Raw genomic sequence first — 19451 nt, forward strand, 5'->3', positions numbered from 1 at the left:
AACCCCCTACTCTCAAAATATTTCAGACTGTGTCTTTGTCTGTCTTTGTCTGTCGGTCAATTTGATCCGGTGCATGCTTAATTATCCAATTAATATCCAAAATAATAATAATCCATAATATTAATTATTCAAAAAAATCCAAACAAGCGGTGTGAATATTTTATTAGTTTTTTTTTTTTATCTCTAACAGGTAATGGTTCAAATTAGGATAATTTAGGATTTTTTTAAGTTTAAAAAGAGGAATTTTTAAACTTAAAAAAAAATACTTTTTACTATTTTTCATAGATCTTCAAAGCTTTAAACGGGTCAATTTGTCCCGAAACATAACAGGAGGGTTAACATATGAACGTGTGCAAAAGTAATGGCCCATTAATTAGTTTAGATTTTTTTGTTTCATTTTTGTTTTTAGTTTAGATTTAGATTTACAGTATGTTGAATTCACAAAAAAAAAAGTATGAGTAAGCATATTTTAGTTTTCAGTTGTACTGGTTGAAGTGCTAAACTAATTGGATTTGTATCTTTTTTTTGTGCAGTCCTAAAAAAGGTTTATTAAAACACTATGGAACATGTGTCTTCAAATTACGTCACGATTTATATTCATCGGGTTCCAAGCACTGTACACCATTGTGAAGCCAGTAGAGCAGAAATACTGGGCAGTGTTTTCAGACTAGCCTTATTTATAATAGATGGTGGAGTCTTGAATGCAGATGTCTAGACATGAATTTGCATGGTTGCTGATTTCCACAGTAATAATGTTTTACTGAATCAATTTCAAAAGATTTTTGTTTTAAAACCTCTAGGAATTATTTCTAGGAACGACAATCCTGGAGCTGTTTACAGGGGCTTTGTTTTTGAACTTTATGAATAAAACTGTGTGTGGGTAGATACTGTAGATATAGTTTTGTATCAACAGATACCAAATAGTCAGTGCCAGATATCTTCTTGTTTGTCATTCGTCTGTGAAGGAATTTAAGTTTACAGACAGAATTTAAGTATACATGCAGGAATGCTCCTCCTGAAGTAGTGACTGATCTGTCAGAACTCTCTAAATCAGTCTGAATCCGTCGCTGAGAGGAAAACGGCAGTGCTTTAACAGGCACATCTGCACTTCAAAGATCCACAGACATTCCTTTTCTGCAGAGAGAGAGAGAAAAAGAACGAGGTAAATAGTGCGTTCAGCACCTCACAGCGCCAGTGACAGACAGACACACACTTTTTAACATGCATTACAACTTGAACTGTCACAGCAGTCATTAAAAGACACTTTCTGAAGACACATCAGTGAGTCAGGGAGAGAAAAACAGATAATAGTTGCACGACTGACTGTAGTGTGTGTGTGAGAGAGAGAGAGAGAAAGAGAGCGAGAGAATGTCTATGTGCTTTTCATATATTTTCAGGGGACAAAATGTAGGCTGCGATTAAGCACATAGATGGTTACATACACACAATGTATTGGAGGACACATCTGAGTGTGTGTGTGTGTGTGTGGTAAAACTGGAGGGGTTTGGGGCAGCGCTGGCAGGCATTTGGCTGGCCCTCCATCTCCACGCATGAATACTCTTTATACTCTAATAAATAGGCGCCTGCCTCCGCCATGTTTACCCCTACCCTCCCTCTATACATCTCTATCTCTCTCTCTCTCTTTTACTGTCTTCTATTCTGCTCTTTCCTGTGTTTCTCTCCCCCGTCACCACACTATCCCATTACCCCATTCCCATTCTGGCTGTTCTTCCCCTATGACCCTCTGGATCTGGTTTCTACTATGCTTAAAAGCATTTTTGGTTGTTTTTTAATCTGTTCAGCTCTGATCTCTATGGGTAAAATGATGCTAAATTTTGGTTCACAATTCAATTAGTAAATAAACCAACCTTTATTTTCTCTCAGGAATACATTGATAAGAAATTAGACATAATAAACAAAATAGTAAAAAAAAGAACAAATAAAAGGAATGCAAATTTTAAATGAATAGATAAATAAAATATATATGTAAAAATATATAGGAAATTCTAAAAAAGACCATTAAAATGGGTATCTAAATAGTTAATTTTTTTTATATATAAAATGAAGAAAAAGATAGTAGTAAGAGTAAAGTAAAATGAAAATGATAAAATAAATAATAATGAATTAAGAACATAAGAATCGAACATACAAACATAAGAATAAAAAAACAAACTAGATAAATAAATAAATAAAAATAAATAAAACAAATCAGAAGTTAAAAATAATAAAAAAAAAGGAATAAAAAAACTACTTTAAAACAATCAAAGGCTTTCTGATGGTGACTAGAAACTAAACATTTAAATTCACATTCATACATTTGCATTCACACATGCAGAATTTTAACTTATGTTAAACCCTGTTGTTAATTGAAACATTTTTGGGTATACATAAATATTCAGCTGGTTTGAAGTAAGTGTTATTTCTAGAACACATATAAAACAAAAGAGTTGCACTAGAGAGCTTTGCACAACTAGAAATAAAAAAAAAACCAAATCCAAATTAGAATCCTGTGGATTCTAATAATGCAGTTAACTAGCCTGTCACTACAGAGTTTAGGTGGTTGGTATGGTGCTGCTAAATGTTTGTGTTGAATTGTTACTACTTGGTTGCTGTTGTGGTTAATATAGATTTGTATGATATCTGATGAGTGTATGTGGTAACGCTGTTGGATATCCCCAATATTGATGTGAAGTATGTTGGCGATGATGTTGCTAGGTGGTTGTTATGCTGTTTCTAATTGGTTGCTAGGTTTATTAATGGAACCAAAAATGGCATTTCTACATTTTCTTTCAAAAAACCCTTTATAGCCTATTTTAAGAGTGGAAAACACTGTCTGAACATTTTAAACATATAAATTTAATAATTTGAAATGATTATCACTTTTTTGTCATTTCTAGCCGTAGTTGTGTCAAAGATTCTATTTTAATTAAATAACTCTTGCAAGAATCGGTATGAGAAGGTGCACCTCTAGAGACCAAAATATCAGCTATCTATCTGTCTATCTATCTATATATATATATATATATATATATATATATATATATATATATATATATATATATATATATATATATATATATATATACACTTTTCTCCAGTTCTCAAGCTACAGAAATGTTCTGTTCGTGTAAATTCATAATGCTCAGATCACCAGCAATTTTTTTTTTCTGTCATTTATGATTTTATACAGAATCAGAGTTTACTTTGACCATCTCTCTCACAGTAAAACACACACAGAAACAGCCAGAGGCAGTCAGTCAGAGAGAGAGAGAGAGAGCCAGACAGCAGAGTTCTGTGATGATCCGACAGACGCTCTGATGGTTTGTTTCTCATGTGATCTCTCATGAGATTTACGCAGTGACGTGTGGGGATATATGTTTTATCTGTGTACAGTGTGCCTGTGTGACAAAAGAATTCAACAGTCTATTAGACAGGGTTTCCTGTATCCTGGTCTTATATGGCGGCATATATTGCTTGACATGAAACACAGATGACATACATAATACAGCCTAATGAAGCGTATGTCACTGTCTATAGCCTACTGTTAAGGTCAATGGGAGTTCCATTATTACTGTAGAGGCATATGTTACGTTCTTTCTTAGAACATTTAAAAATATATAGTTACTGTGTTTTAATGCTTTAATATGTAAAATGTATGCATCATCGATCAATGTAAAGTGCTTAAGTGCATGTTCATGTGTTACAAGTTGCTTTTCCAAAACAACTAAACACACTGCTATGGACTTATTGTTAGGGACATGATGGAAAATGCAGAGTATGTGGCTGTAATTACTTGAGCTGATGTTAGCTAGACCTACATGTCCGCTACTGTAGCTGGTGTTAGCTAGATGTTAACTAGTCTAAAAAATATTTTCTAGATGTCTACTACTCTGCCTAACATTTGCTATATGTTAACTAGGCTAGCTAAAATTGGATAGATATTAATGACTCTAGCTGATATTTGCTTGTTGTTGACTAGTCTAGCTGTTTGCTAAATCTACTCTAATTATTGTAGCTGATGTTAGCTACATATTAACTAGCTAGCTTTTGTACCTGATATTTTCTAGATGTTGACTCTTCTTCCTGATATTACATGGGTATTAAATTCTCTAGCTGCTGTTTTCTAGACCTACATCTTAACTAGGGCAGATACGATTAGCTAGGTGTTAACTCGTCTAGCTGATGTTTGCTGTATGTTGACTAAACCAGCTGATGTTTGCTAGACCTACATCTTAACTAGTTTAGATGATATTAGCTAGAGGTTAACTAGTCTAGATGATGTTTGTTAGATGTTGACTACATTGTTGTCTTCTAGACATACTTCTTAACCTTTCTTGCTGATATTGGCTGAATACTGGTCTTCAGATGATATTAAATAGATGTTAACTAGTCTAGATGATGTTTGCTAGATGTTGACTTTGTGTACCTGATATTTTCTAGATGTTGACTCTTCTTCCTGATATTACATGGGTATTAAATTCTCTAGCTGCTGTTTTCTAGACCTACATCTTAACTAGGGCAGATAAGATTAGCTAGGTGTTAACTAGTCTAGATTATGTTTGCTAGATGTTGACTACACTATAGCTGTTGTCTTCTAGACATACATCTTAACCTTTTTTGCTGATATTGGCTGAATACTGGTCTTCAGATGATATTAAATAGATGTTACCTAGTCTAGATGAAGTTTGCTAGATGTTTTCTACAGGTTAAATAGCCTAGCATGTGTTAGATACTAGATGTAGACTATAATATCTAATGTTTTGTAGACCTACATGTTTAACAGTTTAATCAATGTTAGCTAGATGATAACTAACGCATTGATCTTAGCTAGACCGACATATTAAACACTAGCAGATGCTGTCTGAAAAACTGTTTTACTGTTTCTGGATCAAGCCAACATCACATTTTTGCGAAAAAAAAATGAGCAAAAACATCTTTCTTTTTTTTCTTCTCTGCATGTCTATACTCATTTTCCTTATTGATTTCTTCCTCAATCTCCAATCCTACTCACCCCCCCACTCATCCTCATCCTTCCTGCTTTATCTGCCGGCCTTTCGTTCGTTCACTCCTTTTTTTCTTTTTTTTTTCCCTTTTCTCTTTACCCTGTCTCCTTTGACCTGGTTCCCTTTTATTTTATCCCCTTTCTTCTTTTTTCTTTCTCTTCTTTCCTGCTCTACCCCTCTCCACTGTCTTGTTCCTGCACCACACTCCTCCACACCACCACCCCCCACTCCCTAAATGCACCCAGCCTCCAGCCCACTCTCTCTCTCTCTCTCTCTCTCTCTCTCTCTCTCTCTCTCTCTCTCTCCGTGCCTGGCAGCTCCTCCTCTCCGAAACAGCGCTAGCCGCACTCCCCAACCCCCCAGCACTCTCTTTCTGTGACATTGACCTCCTCCCTCCTCCCGCTCTCCTTCTTCCTCCTCTTTTCTCTGGGTTGGCTCTGGAAGCCGACCCTAGCGCTGCCCTTGGCTCACTGTCTCACTTTTCCTCACACATATATTCAGCTTCAGTCAGTGTGACGGAGGGGCCGGTGAGATTGGGTGTTGTGGGTATTGTGATAGATTTCATTGTGACGGCTGTATTTATAGTATGGGGGGGCGGGGTTAGAAGCATCCTCTTCCAAGCGACTGCTGGCTGTGATTTAAACTTGCTCTCTTAAATTAATTAACGTGATTCAGTCATACATGCCTTACACACTGCGCTAGGCTGAGCTGCATATATGCATGTGCACACACTCGCTCTTGCTCTCACACGTGTACCTGCACACCTCCACATCCACATTACACATAGGATACTGTACTGTATACACACACACACACACACACTGTTGCAGTGAGTCACTGCTCCACAGTGCCCTCTGCATGCAGCAGTGTGTATCGGCTGCTTGGTTGCTTACTGTACTTTCAGTATAGAATAGAAGGCAAGAAGCCACGTTTAGCTAATACGCAGTTATGCACAAAGGTGGCACACTTTCAAAGCCTTGAATTGTAAGTGTGTGTTCCTGAGCTGTTTGTTGCCGCTGGTATGTTTTTTTTTTTTCTACTCTCAACTGCTGCAAAGTGTTTTGAAGTTTCAGACCAAAATGAAATCCGATTGTTGTAATGAAAGCAGAAAAGAACCAATGTGGTAATTATGGACAGATGATTAAATAAAAAATGACACACAAATGCTGTTTAGTGCTGGGCAATTATGGCCTAAAAAAATGATCTATTTTTTTTACACAAAAATCCGATTTTCGATTAGAATTGATTATTTTCTCCCCTACTAAAAATTACACTATAGATTGACAAAGAAATGATTCAGAACTAGGTATACCTGTAAAAAAAATTATATATATTTTTTAATTAGTGTTTGGTGTTCAGACACTTTGGGTTGAGTCGCAAGATTAAATCACAGAAGAAACTTTGAAGGAGCGATTACTATTTTTTTCCACAATTATTCACAAAGCGACGAGTAGCGTTTTAGGATATTTTAGATTAAAAAGATAAAATGTCGGATGTAAAAATCGCGATTGACCAAATTGATCGTAAAAAGTCATCCAGCACTAGAGCTGTTAATTAAGTTTCAGTTAATTAAAAGTTCCAGTGGCTGGGCGTATTACAGAGAACATGGTCAAGCTGATGTCAAAAGCCAAGCTCTTCAACCATGTTTGCGTCTTTGGTTAGTTTTTTGATTTGCAATAAACATAAATTAAATAATTTTTAAGCTTTTTATTTAACTTTGAAGAACTTTCTAAAACAAACTGTTCAACACAGTCACAGTGTCAAACATAGAGCGGTTGCGATATATGTCTTCTTAATCTGTTGGTCTTAACTATTTGAAGTCTGGGAACCTTATTGTCCCACCACTGAAAACCTTCCTCAATGCTGTTGTCTATTGAGTTGGATTGCCGCATATTGTTTATGTATTGCCTTTTTGTACGACTTAGAAATGTGGCCCACGTTGGAATAAAAAAAGATTCCACACAGATAACACATCTGTGTCACATACGACAACTAAGGCCAGACCCGTATGGGCCACATTTACATGCTAAGTTTGAAATGTTGACCAAGATTCACTTTTAGCCCCAATTTTGTCATGTTTATCTTGTGACAGGACGTACTCACAAATTAAACTGAATATATTTGTGGTTTGTGTTGTAACCAATATATATTTATTTTATTTTTTGCAGATGATTCATCCTCAGAAAGTGGGAGTGGCAACGGAATCCACAGCATGACCCCTCCTTCAATGGCCGCGGTCGCTGTGAGTGATGGTGCAGGGGCTGGACCGGTGATGGCGTCGTACAGTCAGGTGAATGGTAACGGGACGGGCACGCCACTGGACTTCAGTGTGACTTCATCCTCCTCATCCTCAGAGGACCAGCAGTCAGTGAACCTCAGAGAAAGAATGAGCCAGACTCTGCCCACCGCTGCCGCCATGCTGGCCACATTTAACCCTGAACACTCAGAGGAGCTTCGCAGAAAATTTTCAAAACCCCCGCAGGCCTCAGACATACGCCTTGACCGAGACATCAGGGACTACGCCAACAAGGTACACAAACACACTCAACAGATGTAGTACTAGCTGTAGAATTGGCCCTTTCTTAGAGGCCTTGGGCGTTCATGCATTCAAAGGAGATAAAGAAAGAAGTGACACTAATGGCAAGCAGGAATCTGATGTTAAGACATATTAAGCGTGTTTTTTTTTTTTCCATCAGCCAGATCTATAAAGAACAGTATTCTTTCATTTAAACCACCGTCATCTTGTTTTCATGTCAAACATACATGTATAAAGGCTCACTTTAGTGTTGTTTTTGTGTGTGTTTACAGTCTCCACAGTATGGCTCAGGGAGCTTTGACTCCATAAAGATGGAGATGTGTGCTGAGGACCTGACAGTCAGTCGTTCTCAGGCTGCAGATGATGACGACGATGACCACGACGACCACGATGACAGTGACAAGATTAACGACACGGAGGGAGTTGACCCAGAGAGACTGAAGGCTTTTAATGTGAGTAAAACATACTCACATTTTTCTTTTTGATCTTTATAGCTTTGTAGGCCAAAAGCCACTGGTCAAGTGTACATTTCAATTGATTGGGTTGTACACTAGTCAGCCATAACATTGAGTGATTGTAGTGGCATCTGTCAGTGATTTGGGATACACATATTTGGCAGAAAGAAAATTGAAGTTCTTGAAGGTAAACTCTGGGCCAGTGTTAGATCTGAGCAACTTTGACCAGAGCTAAATTGTGATGGAGGTGTTCCAATATACAATGATTAATACTGAGCCAAAGTGCTTCAAGGAAAGACAACCTGTTAAACTATCATGTTTGATTGCACAGAAGAGCTGTTGAAACCCACACAGGTGGATGTATATGCCACTGAACATAACAAAAGTCATAGGACATAAATGTCTTGCTATGTCCCTTGTGTGTTTACATGGACAATTTTAGCCTAATGGCACTGGTCACTGTAGCCACTGATGCCTCGCTTAAGTTATGATAATTCGTGTCATCCTTGCTGGCTTTGTATAGCCTCACTCACAACTGGAGGTATAGGTATTTCCAAGCAACCCCTCCTGCTATCCCACAACTTATGGCATGTCTTTGTACAAGGTCATGCCTACAGCTTGTTACAAATATATATATATATATATATATATATATATATATATATATATATATATATATATATATATATATATATATTTTTTTTTTTTTTTTTTTTTTTTTTTAACTGGTACATTTGAATTGATTAGAGATATTTACTATGCCTACAAAATGAGCGCATAAATTCCAGCTTTAATCTCTGTTTTTTTTTTCTTCTCATCTTTGCATGCTTTATTACATTTTCCTCCTTACCTTTGCTTGCTTTGTATAAATACAAATGCAGAGAGAATTGCAAATTCAAGAAAATGAGCACAAAATTCTATGCACTAATAGCCTTAAATTACATTACAGGTCTTGATTTATGCAGTCATTCATTAGTGTTAAATGCCTGTAGTGCCTCAGTATATTGTTTAGTATTTATTGTAATAAGTAATAAGCAGAACTTTATTGTTTGTTTGTTTTTTTGTTAGATGTTTGTGCGCCTGTTTGTTGATGAGAACCTGGACCGCATGGTGCCCATCTCCAAGCAGCCCAAAGAGAAGATCCAGGCTATAATTGAGTCCTGCAGCCGCCAGTTCCCGGAGTTTCAGGAACGCGCACGCAAACGCATTCGCACCTACCTCAAATCCTGCCGTCGCATGAAGAAAAACGGCATGGAGGTACAGTGTATAATTATTATAGAACTGCTTACAACTGTGTGCACGCTCTTATATGTATCCTGTGAGTGTAAATGCATGCTATAAACATAAGAAACTAACAGCTGGAAAGTTAAGTTTAGGGCTTAAAAATTGCAAGCTTGAATATCAGGTCATGCTGCTTGGCCATCAGCAGCCAGAGCCCGAGAGAGCACAGCAGACTCCTGCTGAGATGCTGGCCAGCTCAGAGGAGTGTGAGGGCATTAGAGATCTACTGGCATTTGTGCACTTGCATATTAAGTACTGCTGTAATAAACTGGAGAAGTGCATCTCCCCCTTCTATACAAAAAAAAAAAGAAGAAGATGATTACGTGTACATTCAGTGACTGGTGAAATGTAAACATAATTGAAGCACAGCTGACTCTCTACCACATACTGACCCCTTGTGGCCAGTATGGCATCATGCCATTACATGTTTTGATTATTTTTTCCCCCATTAACTTTAGCTTGTCTTCTTTAAGAGTTTGCTGGCAGTGCTCTGAAATGAAAAGTAGAGTTGATGGCCTTTCTGAAATGCCTAAGCAGTGTTTTTAAAACTTTTCTGAACTTGTTATTTATATGTTGACGGTAAAACTCTGTATCTGGTACTAGACTCGGCCCACGCCACCACACTTGACCTCAGCAATGGCAGAGAACATTCTGGCTGCTGCATGCGAGAGCGAAACACGAAATGCTGCCAAGAGGATGCGGATGGACGTCTACCAAACACACGTCAGTAATTTTATGTCTCTTTTTATTTTATCATTTGGTTTTAATGTATGTGGTTTTAATGTGTGTGGTTGGGGATGGAGGTAGTTTTTCCAGTCCTGTTGCAGTCATCACAAACCCCTCCCCACCACCACCCGATCTGCTTGGTTTTTGTGGATAACCTTGCACTAATGCAGCTCGTAAAAACCTAGATAATTAGCTGATGAGCTGCACCAGAAGTGCAACGAAAGCACTAACCTATCCAAACTGCACTCTGAATGAGCCTGATCAACAAAATAAGCCTGTGTTTTTTTGCTTTCTCACTCTCTCCGTATGTCTATTAGGAGGATCAGATAGCTCTGGATAAGGCTATCTCTCGTGAGCCGGTGCCCTTGACCCACTCTGCATATTCTCTGGCAGCTTCAGCCTACTCCCAGGACCAGCTGTACATCAACGGAGGCCTTGGCTACACTTACCGTGCGTACAGCGGCCTGGGAAGCAACCTGCAGCACCCGATTTCTCTGACAACCCCTACAGCTCAGAGCAATGGTAAGAAAACATGTAACAGTCTGTGTGTTGTAAGTCTAGCCATTGTTATTGTTGTCACAGTGGGGAAAGTTACATCAGATCAGTGTTAAATACACAAAATATACATTTTGCACATTAATCTTAAGGGCAGATTAATTTACAATATTTTTCAGTAACAAAATCAGAATAGGATTTGGGCTTTGCGTGTTGTTTAGGTTTAATTTGAGGGGTTGAAAAAAATATTCTATGAAGCGTTAAGGAATTACAACCATTTTTTTCTACAAAGCCTCTTTATTTTAGGGATTTAAAATTAATTGGACAAATTATCTTAAAAGCTTTTAAAGACTACAGGTGCTACTCCCTAGTTAAACCATCATCAATTAAGTAGGTAAAAGGTCAGGAGTTGTGGAAGCCCAACATGTGGTCAAAGAACATCTCAATGGAAGTGAAACCATCAGCAGGTTACCATCATCACATGCCATCAAAAGAAATCATCACAGATGTCTAGAAATTTTAGGAGTCTGAGCTAAGGAACTCAAAACACAGTGAAAGATGATCCCAGAATCCTTTCCATGGTGAGAAAAAACCCTTTACAACATCTATCCAAGTGAGGAACACTCTACAGGAAGTAGGTGTATTAGTATCTAAGTCTACAATGAAGAGAAGATAAAAGCAAATACAAAGAAAAGATGGGAAGAAAAAAGTATGGAGATAGCTTGGAATGGCTTGACACAAAGCTCACCACATCCTCTTTAAAACATGGTGGTGGTATGGGCGTGTATGGATTCCAGTGCAACTGGGTCAATACTTGACAGCAGTAGTAGACAGAAGCAGAAGGATGACTTCTGAAGTTTACAGAGATTTACTTAATGCTCAGATTTAACCAAATACAGCAAGTTAGACAGTGCTTCACAGTACAGATAGACAATGAGATTAAGGCTAATTAGTATAATTAGTTAATTTCATAGACAACTTATTAAATGTGTAATAAAGGTAAGTTAAGCATTGTGAAAAGTTACCACTGACTTAAAACTACAAAATTACTATAAAAGTGACTATGATGCTTCGAATCCCAGAACACTACATCCCAGATTGCCATCAGCAGCCACAGGCAGAGAGAGTACAATTGGCCACGTTCTCTCCCCACATCCCTTCCGGGGTAGTGTCAGTGTTTCTCTTTAACTAAAAAAAAAAACGTTTTCCATCACTCATATTTTGGCTTTAACCATTTGTTTTCTTCTCTTTTCTTAGGGCCTACTGATCTCAGTATGAAGTCTCTGGCTTCTAACTCGTCTACGTCGAGCAGCAGTAGTCTCGGACGGACTGGAGGCGGGACCTCTGCTCAGCTCAGCCATACTGAAGTGTCAGCTGTGCGTCAGCTGATCGCTGGCTACCGCGAATCAGCAGCCTTCTTACTGCGCTCAGCGGACGAGCTGGAGAACCTCATACTGCAGCAGAACTGAACCGCACATTCTGTCTCTCTCTTTCTTCTCTCATTCAAACACTTTCAAGCTCTCTCTCTATTTCTCGAGCTCCTTTCCTTTATCTCTGTTTCTCCCTCTCTCTCTGAGTCACCTCATTTGTATTTGCCCGCCATTCTGCTTTAACCCAGCTTGTTGCCAACCATCTTTCTCATCGTCCTCAAACGCTGGCAGACCTGAAGAGATCAGGGGAGAGAGAGAGATTGCATCATCAAGCTACCCCATTCCCATTGACTGGATGGAGCTTTCAACTGGAAAGAAAGAGAAGAGAAAACAAGACAGGAGAAGAGAAGAAAGAGGAGGAGCTGATGAATATAGTAGTAGGGTGAGTGGGGGGTTACTGGAGGGATGCTGCAGCACTGCACTGGAGAAGAAAAAAAAAAAAACAGAACACTTGTACAGCTATGTGCGCTGATCCTGTGAATCATACACCCCCTCCACCCACCAATGCCCCTCGGCTTACTTACTAAAACACTCTTTAACCATGTTATTTTTTTCTTTAAACCCACCCCTGCTTTTGAGAGCCATTGATTTCTGTTTTCTTTTGTTCTTAACCTACTTAAAAGGAGGCATTACGCTGTGCCAATACTCCGGTTTAGCACTAACTAAATGAGACACTTTTTTGAGTCGACGCTAAGGAAGATGCCTGGAATAAAAAATAAAAAAAAGACTGAACGATTAAAGAAAAAATTGAAAAAAGAGAGAGACCTTTGCATTCGCTGTAAATAAATGCGCTCTGTGTTCTGAAGCACTTTTTTTCCCACTCGCTCTGACCTCTCCTCCCCTAACGACTCTTTTTGCTGCGGGGAGAAAATTGTGTAACTTATGCATTCAAATACACAGGTGGAGCTCACCTGGAAATACCTCAGCCTGTCCAATTCCCCCCTCCCTAAGAAAAAAAAAAAAACTGTGTGTCCCAATCCCCTCATTCTTTCTGTCCGGGGAAGGGGAGAGGGAGAATTTGAAAAAGGAAAAAAGAAAGAAAGAAAAAAAAAGCTCCCTCTCCTCCACTACCTTGTGTGTCCAGTGCCTAACCGAGATCTGCAAGAAAGAGGCAGTACATTATTTACAGGGAGTGAGATTTCTTTGTTCCTGTAGTTATTTAATTGATTGGGTTTTTTTTTTTAAGTTTGTTTGCTTCTATAATACCTGATGTACATATTCAAATCTGAAAGTATTGATTAAAGAAGTACACTGAAATCACACTGGAATCGAAGGACTGAGAACTGAATGAAGTTTAGTAATGAAGTTTTGATGAGGTAACTCATAATCTCCCACATTAACGATTTCAGGCCTTTTTGGGCCTGTACACTTGCTGTAGCCCCTTTCGAGGCGTTTCATCTCCGGATGCCAACTCTCCATTCCACTTCCCCTCCTACGGGTCACCCCTTTCGTTTTTGTCCTTTGTTTTAAACGTCCTTCTGCCTCTGCATCTCCTCAACTTCTCATCCCTCTTTGATGCTTGCTCTGCATTGTAAGCAGTGGAGGGATGGAGATAGATAGAGAGAGAAAAAGAGCGATAGAAGGAGGATCTGTTTTGCGTCTTTTTATCTGTTGACTCTTCTTGATGGCCATTAATCCACTCTGCTGCTAAAGGACTTGGACTTTACGCCACAGACCTGAAACCTCAAGCCTCCTACACAACCTGAGCACCTCAAAGAAGGAAAAAAAAAAACAACGAAATTGCAAAAAAAAGAATGGAAACTGGATACGGAAAAACTGTATCGATTTGAGTCCTTAATAGAAAAAATGAAAATACTGCCGTCTTAGTTTCATACCGTTTTTGCATATTTGTTGGTAACATTTGTTTATCTCTGAGGGCTGTGTTTGCTTTGCGGTTGCAATTTCTTTTTTTTTATTTCTATTGTTTATTTTAGAGTTGAAGTGCTTCAGTGTTTGCTTAGCTCCAGAGATCAATAGGGATGAGCTCTTTTGCGCACACACACACAAACACACACACACATAGATGCGCACACACCCTGAAGGGGCTCTTCTGTCTCCTTTGTGCAGTATCTGGGGAACCGAATCTGTAGAAGGGGAGAACAAAATAATGCAAGCTGTTTTGAGATGGTGAGGCAGGCTTGTGTAGGGGCGGGCTGACTGGAGTGTCACTGTAATTTTGCTCCTCTTTGCACACTGAGGCGGTGCTGGTCTGCTACTGTGGAGCTCCTACGTTTTAAAAGGCTGGAGGTTGCACTGCAAGTTAGGAACAAGAGGAAAAGAATCGCAATGCAAAAGATAATCAAGAAGCGTTCCTAGACCTGAAGGAGAGACAAGGAAAAAGAGAGAGAAAGATACTAAGAAGATCTAAAACTCGAGGGTTGTAGAATAATCATTCATTGCAGTTTGCTGCAGGATCACCCTACTACTGAGGGGGGAAATCATTTATCTGTGCATGTAGGCGAATGCTCTATAATGTAACCCCTTGACCTCCAAGCTTATTATTTATTCATCAATGTTAAGACTTGTTATTTAGAGCTGTTGTACTGAGAACTAGGGTAGATGGCACTCTCTCCTCGCATCACTCCTATTGTGATGCTGGCCAGCACAGGCATCTGTTGTGGCGCTAAATTTGTAAGAAAAAAAACATGGGGCAGTTTTCCATCCAAGAAACCAATCATAATGGTTTAAGGGGTTACATATGTATATGGTGGGTGTATGCCTATATGCAAATAGAAAAAAATACCCCCTCGTAGTACATACAACAAAATGCAAAAGAAATCGAATGAACCTTGCAGCATCCAATCTACTGATAATATTCAGTAGTTCATCAGTAGCTAAGTTAAATACCCCGTGTATCTCTATACTGAGATCATCCTCTCTCTGTTAGTTTGATGTTTCCGAACTAACATATAAATAGAATCACTCTTATTTGTGTGCAATTATAAACCCTCCTCTCTAAATCAGAGAACAGGAAAAGTAGTATGCTCTTTTCAATCGGAGCACAATTGGTGAAATTATCAGCCGATTGTCAAATAGAGGTTTGATAGTCTGAATAGTGGCAAAATGAAAGAAGAAGAAATATGCAAACTGACCAGTCCTCTCCTCACTGTGTGTGTGCTGGGTTTATTTTTAATAATGATATCAGTTTTAGTGGATCCATCCCTCTGGCTCATGGTCTTATACCTCTCTATTTGTTGTGATCTTTTAGGTTTTGTCTCCGTTTTCTCTGTTTCTCTCCCTCCTCAGGCCTTATTCTGTCAGCATTACACTATTGCATATTAAAAATGCAACGATATGGGAGTTGTGGGTAAATGCTGATGTCAGATCATTTTTACTTACATATCTGGCACGATCAGAGAAATACAACCTAATTAATATTTATTTCTGTGTCCATAAATATATGTAGTAACCCAGAATGCTCTAAACCTTTTGGAGCCAGTTCTCTCTAAAGCATCTTAAGCCTAATCCACACCTGTCTAGATACTTTGTGTAGATGGAAAAGCTATGTTCCACCAACACCATATGAAGTGATTCTCCAAGATAAAGGTTTTTAAGAACGTTCTCTCCAGGATTAAGATTTTTGAAAATGCTCCCCAAGGTGCAGGTTTTTGAGAATGCGTGCTCAGCACATTTGTTTCAACATGTTCCATTTTTGGGGAAGGCAGCATGAAATATGCAGAAACAAGTATCCCTAGTTGTGAAACAAAATGAGTTCTTTTATGAACTATACTTTGTGAAGTCACAGAGAACCCTTTCTGACATCTGTATTATTATTTCACAGTACAATGTAAACTAAGGCCAGGTCTAAGGACTGATATTTAAGGACTATTCTATTTTTTTCCCCCACTTTAATGGGTTTGAGTGAAGGAGGGATGGGTCCTAATGCTTATTAAAATGACTTGTTAAACGCTGCTGAATTCCTACTAACCTCACATACTTCTACCAACCTCACATGCCACTGAGCTCTGCTAACGGTTTCTTGAATATTTTAAGATTGTAACAGTTATGCATTTGTAATATAGACGAGGGACTGCTAACGTCATTTTTGGGAGAGGTGGTGAGATCACAGAAGAAAACAAAGGCTCTTGGTAAAGGCTCCCGAACCACTCATGCGCTTCTCTGGAGATTGCTCTCTCCTGCTCATGGACTACTTCTTAAACGGATACAAACTGTACAAAAAGAAACTTAAAAAAAAAAAACTAAAAAAAACAAGGCAAATGACAATCTTGGAAGATGTAATTAGTTCACTGTTTGGTTTTCCCTTCTCTGTGTTCTCCGTGTGCAGCTATTGTTTACAGTGCATATGGAAGAGTGTGGGGTGTTTTAGCTATAATCAGAGCATCTCTCTGGAGTCCTGGACGTCTGACCCTTCTCACTACCTGTGGTGGACTCCTAGCGGCCCACTGTCGACACTGTCTTTTTAATCTGATTTTTTAGTATAATTCTCACAATTACGGTTCTTCTTTTTAAAATTCCTTTTTGTATTGCGAGTAAGTGGTCTTTTCAGAACTGTTTTGTATAACTCCAACATCCCAAGTGACGTTATCCTGTATGCCTATACATTCCAACGAAGGATGTCAATATATGTGAAGCAGTTAACCAGACCTAAAGAGTCACCAGGCACTAAAGATACGCTAAGGACAGTCTACTACTTAAGTGCATTCTTCCTCTCTTTTTTTTTTGGCCATTTTTTTGGACACAGACTACTAAACCATTGACTACGCTGCCATGCCAGTGTGAACATCGGATTTAGTCTAGGCCTAATCTGGGTCTGGGGAACCTGGCACTCTGATAGAAATCCTAATCAGTGATTGTTGAATATAGAGGTTTGGGAACCGTGTTTAGACCCTTAAAATAACATGACTACTAGACTATTACTACTACTACTAATGCCCTGCTGTAAAGTTTGTCAACCCTACCCTTCCCATGCTCCCTGTTGAACTCTAAACTAGTGTTGGGGCAGCCAGAACATTGGTCTCTTTTCCACTGCAAGGCCAAACATGTACTAAGGCTGTGTCATTATTAATGTAGCTTTTTTTTTTGGCTGGGTTGCTAAATCAGAACCAGAAAGTTCATAGCATCGTAACAACTATGAGAGACAGTTGTGTTTAGATTTTACAGAGTTAGCATGTTAGCATTTTAATTTGCTAAACTGAGCATACTTATTCAACGAGAAATAGAGAACTCTGAGTTTTATGCCAGCTATCAGCCTCATCCCTCATCACTACCACAGTGTTAGCACACTAACAATGAGCCTTGCCCCATTTCCCGGACTCATTCAATATCGCTATACCAAACAGTTTTGTGGACCCAAATATGGCTGGCTGAGAAAACAAGGCTAAGCCCAGTTTGCATTTGTAAGAGTTCAGCACCGTACCCTCAGAAATCATACCCACTGAACAGTGTTCAGAACCGCTCAACCCTACAGTGGAAAAGAGGCAGGCTGTTTAGGCAGTTTCTTATTTAGTGGGAGAGGGAAGGAGTCAATTCCCTTTAACCATACAAAGGCAAATGGCATTTACCAAGGCTTTACAATCAATTATAACTCCACTTTTTTTTTTAAATAACTAAGATCATGTTTCAGAGACATGAATACTTTCTGAACTGTTTTACCACAAGAAAAGGTTCAATCTGGGTCTGGTAATCCAGCACTAAATATTTAATAGTACTGCAGCTTCACCTTTATAACTCATATTAAAGCCTAATCTAATATGAGCAGGGGCCCTGCTTGGTTTCATTTTTCTGCTGCGATGACACTTTGCCTTTGAGGAGCTCAGCTTTCTGTTGTTAGCACTCCTTACCATATGTCTGTAGATATGTCCATTGCAGGCCTAATCTCTTTATTTTTATGGAAGTGACAATATGGAAGATCCGTCAGAGTAGATGGCCTTCAGGGCTTTGTTTATTTGGTGGGTGGAAATTAACTGTACAAGCAAGTGCAAGTGTGAGCTGTCTACCAGTCATGTGACCTCTTAAAGGCACAGTGACTACATGTCATGTACAGTGTGTACACACACACACAACACCTTACTTGCATATACAGCATATATAGACATACAGAGATTGTCCTTTGTTTCAGACTGTGCATTCAGGTGTGACTCTGGTTACGGTAGCTGCTAAACGACACACTTAAAAATGGTCCTCATTGGGCCAGATGTATAGCTCAGCAAAAATGTAAGGAGAAAAAATAAATGACTTTTTATTTTTCTACTGCGCTGGTGTACAGCTACAGTCCAATCATCCTGGGTTCCTTTCATAGTCGACTTTAGTTCCCTCAGATTCTGTTTCCTCCTCTGTTCTCCTGCTTTACTGTGTCAGGAGCTACTGAAGTCAGCTCCGCTTTGGGTAATGTACCACCAATGGGAAACACTCTTTATTTCCTCTTCATTTTGGACTCAGTGGAAGTGTGATGTTTACATGTACAGATTTTTGAAATCTTGTTTTCTCATTGTTTGGTTTGACTGAAAGCAGTTCTTTATTTTCTTTATGTTCCTTCTTCTTCTTCTTCCTCTCATTTCTGTGCATTGCTTAATTTAATCAAATACCTTCTTTGTTGAAGGGAAATGGGCCTGTGTCAAGTCGATTTCAGCGGAGCTTAGGCAAGTCCTGTCCTTGAATTGAGATGAAACCTCCAGTCCCTTTCTCAAACTGCTGACAGCAGAAAGACAAAACAAAAAAACGAAGGCTTACTGTAAAACGATCTTCTGTTCTGACTACTAGCCGGGACACGGCACTCCATTCCTTTTGTGATTAAAAGCCATTTACACGCCCTTCACTGGGCTGACGTCAAGTATTAAATTACAAAAAACAAACTAAAAAACCTCAGGTAAATGATGACTATTTATGTAATTGTCAGTCTTATTGGCAGCCCATTTCCCTCTTTACTACCACATAAATTATTATATGAAAAAATGATTCTTTTTCTTTTTATATTTATTGTGTTCTATATAACAGTGGATACTTTTTTTCCCAGTACATGTGGCTAAATATTTTAATTCTTTAGAAAAGTGTTGACAAATATATATGTGAAGAAACTGAAAGATACGAAAAAGAAAAAAAAAAAGAACAAAAAATGAATTTCTGTTTGTTTAATGCGGAACAGCATGGGTGGCTCCTAACATATCACTTTGATTAATGAAAACCAATGATTTGAGATGAAGCTTTCTCCAGTGCGATGGCACTGCTGAGGTAAAATATCTTCGAAACATGACATTGTGATTTTTTTTTTCCCCTACCAAGCTGTACGTCACAAAGCTAAATATGCTAATAAAATCGTGTGCTATATATCAAACAGAGCCAGTGAGCATGTTTCATTTGTTCAGCACGGGCGGGTTACAAAAGGGGCTTCTGCAGTCAGGTTCCTATAAAATATTTCTCAAAGGCGGTCAAAGGGTTTGATGATATACAGTAAGGTAAAGTCAAAGGGTCAAAGAGCTCCTGTTTAATGGACCTAAATCACTTCGACTTGACTTATGACGTATTTTTTCAATAAACGAAGGTGGGTTTCACATTTGTTTGAGTACAG

General features: G+C 38.7%; 1 protein-coding gene across 1 annotated transcript in view; it reads left to right on the forward strand.

Annotated features, from left to right (window-relative positions):
• nol4lb (nucleolar protein 4-like b) overlaps window positions 1-19221 on the forward strand; it is a 157951-nt gene extending 138730 nt beyond the window's left edge. Inside the window, exons 6-11 of the mRNA XM_007249999.4 lie at window positions 7172-7533; window positions 7812-7991; window positions 9063-9251; window positions 9879-9998; window positions 10319-10523; window positions 11754-19221. Of these exons, the coding sequence (XP_007250061.3) occupies window positions 7172-7533; window positions 7812-7991; window positions 9063-9251; window positions 9879-9998; window positions 10319-10523; window positions 11754-11965 (1268 nt within the window). The 3' untranslated portion in view covers window positions 11966-19221. The remainder of the gene's footprint in view (window positions 1-7171; window positions 7534-7811; window positions 7992-9062; window positions 9252-9878; window positions 9999-10318; window positions 10524-11753) is intronic.
• The last annotated feature ends 230 nt before the right edge of the window (window positions 19222-19451 follow it).

Source organism: Astyanax mexicanus, chromosome 13 (genome assembly GCF_023375975.1).
Source record: "Astyanax mexicanus isolate ESR-SI-001 chromosome 13, AstMex3_surface, whole genome shotgun sequence".
Taxonomy (NCBI): Eukaryota; Metazoa; Chordata; class Actinopteri; order Characiformes; family Acestrorhamphidae; genus Astyanax; species Astyanax mexicanus.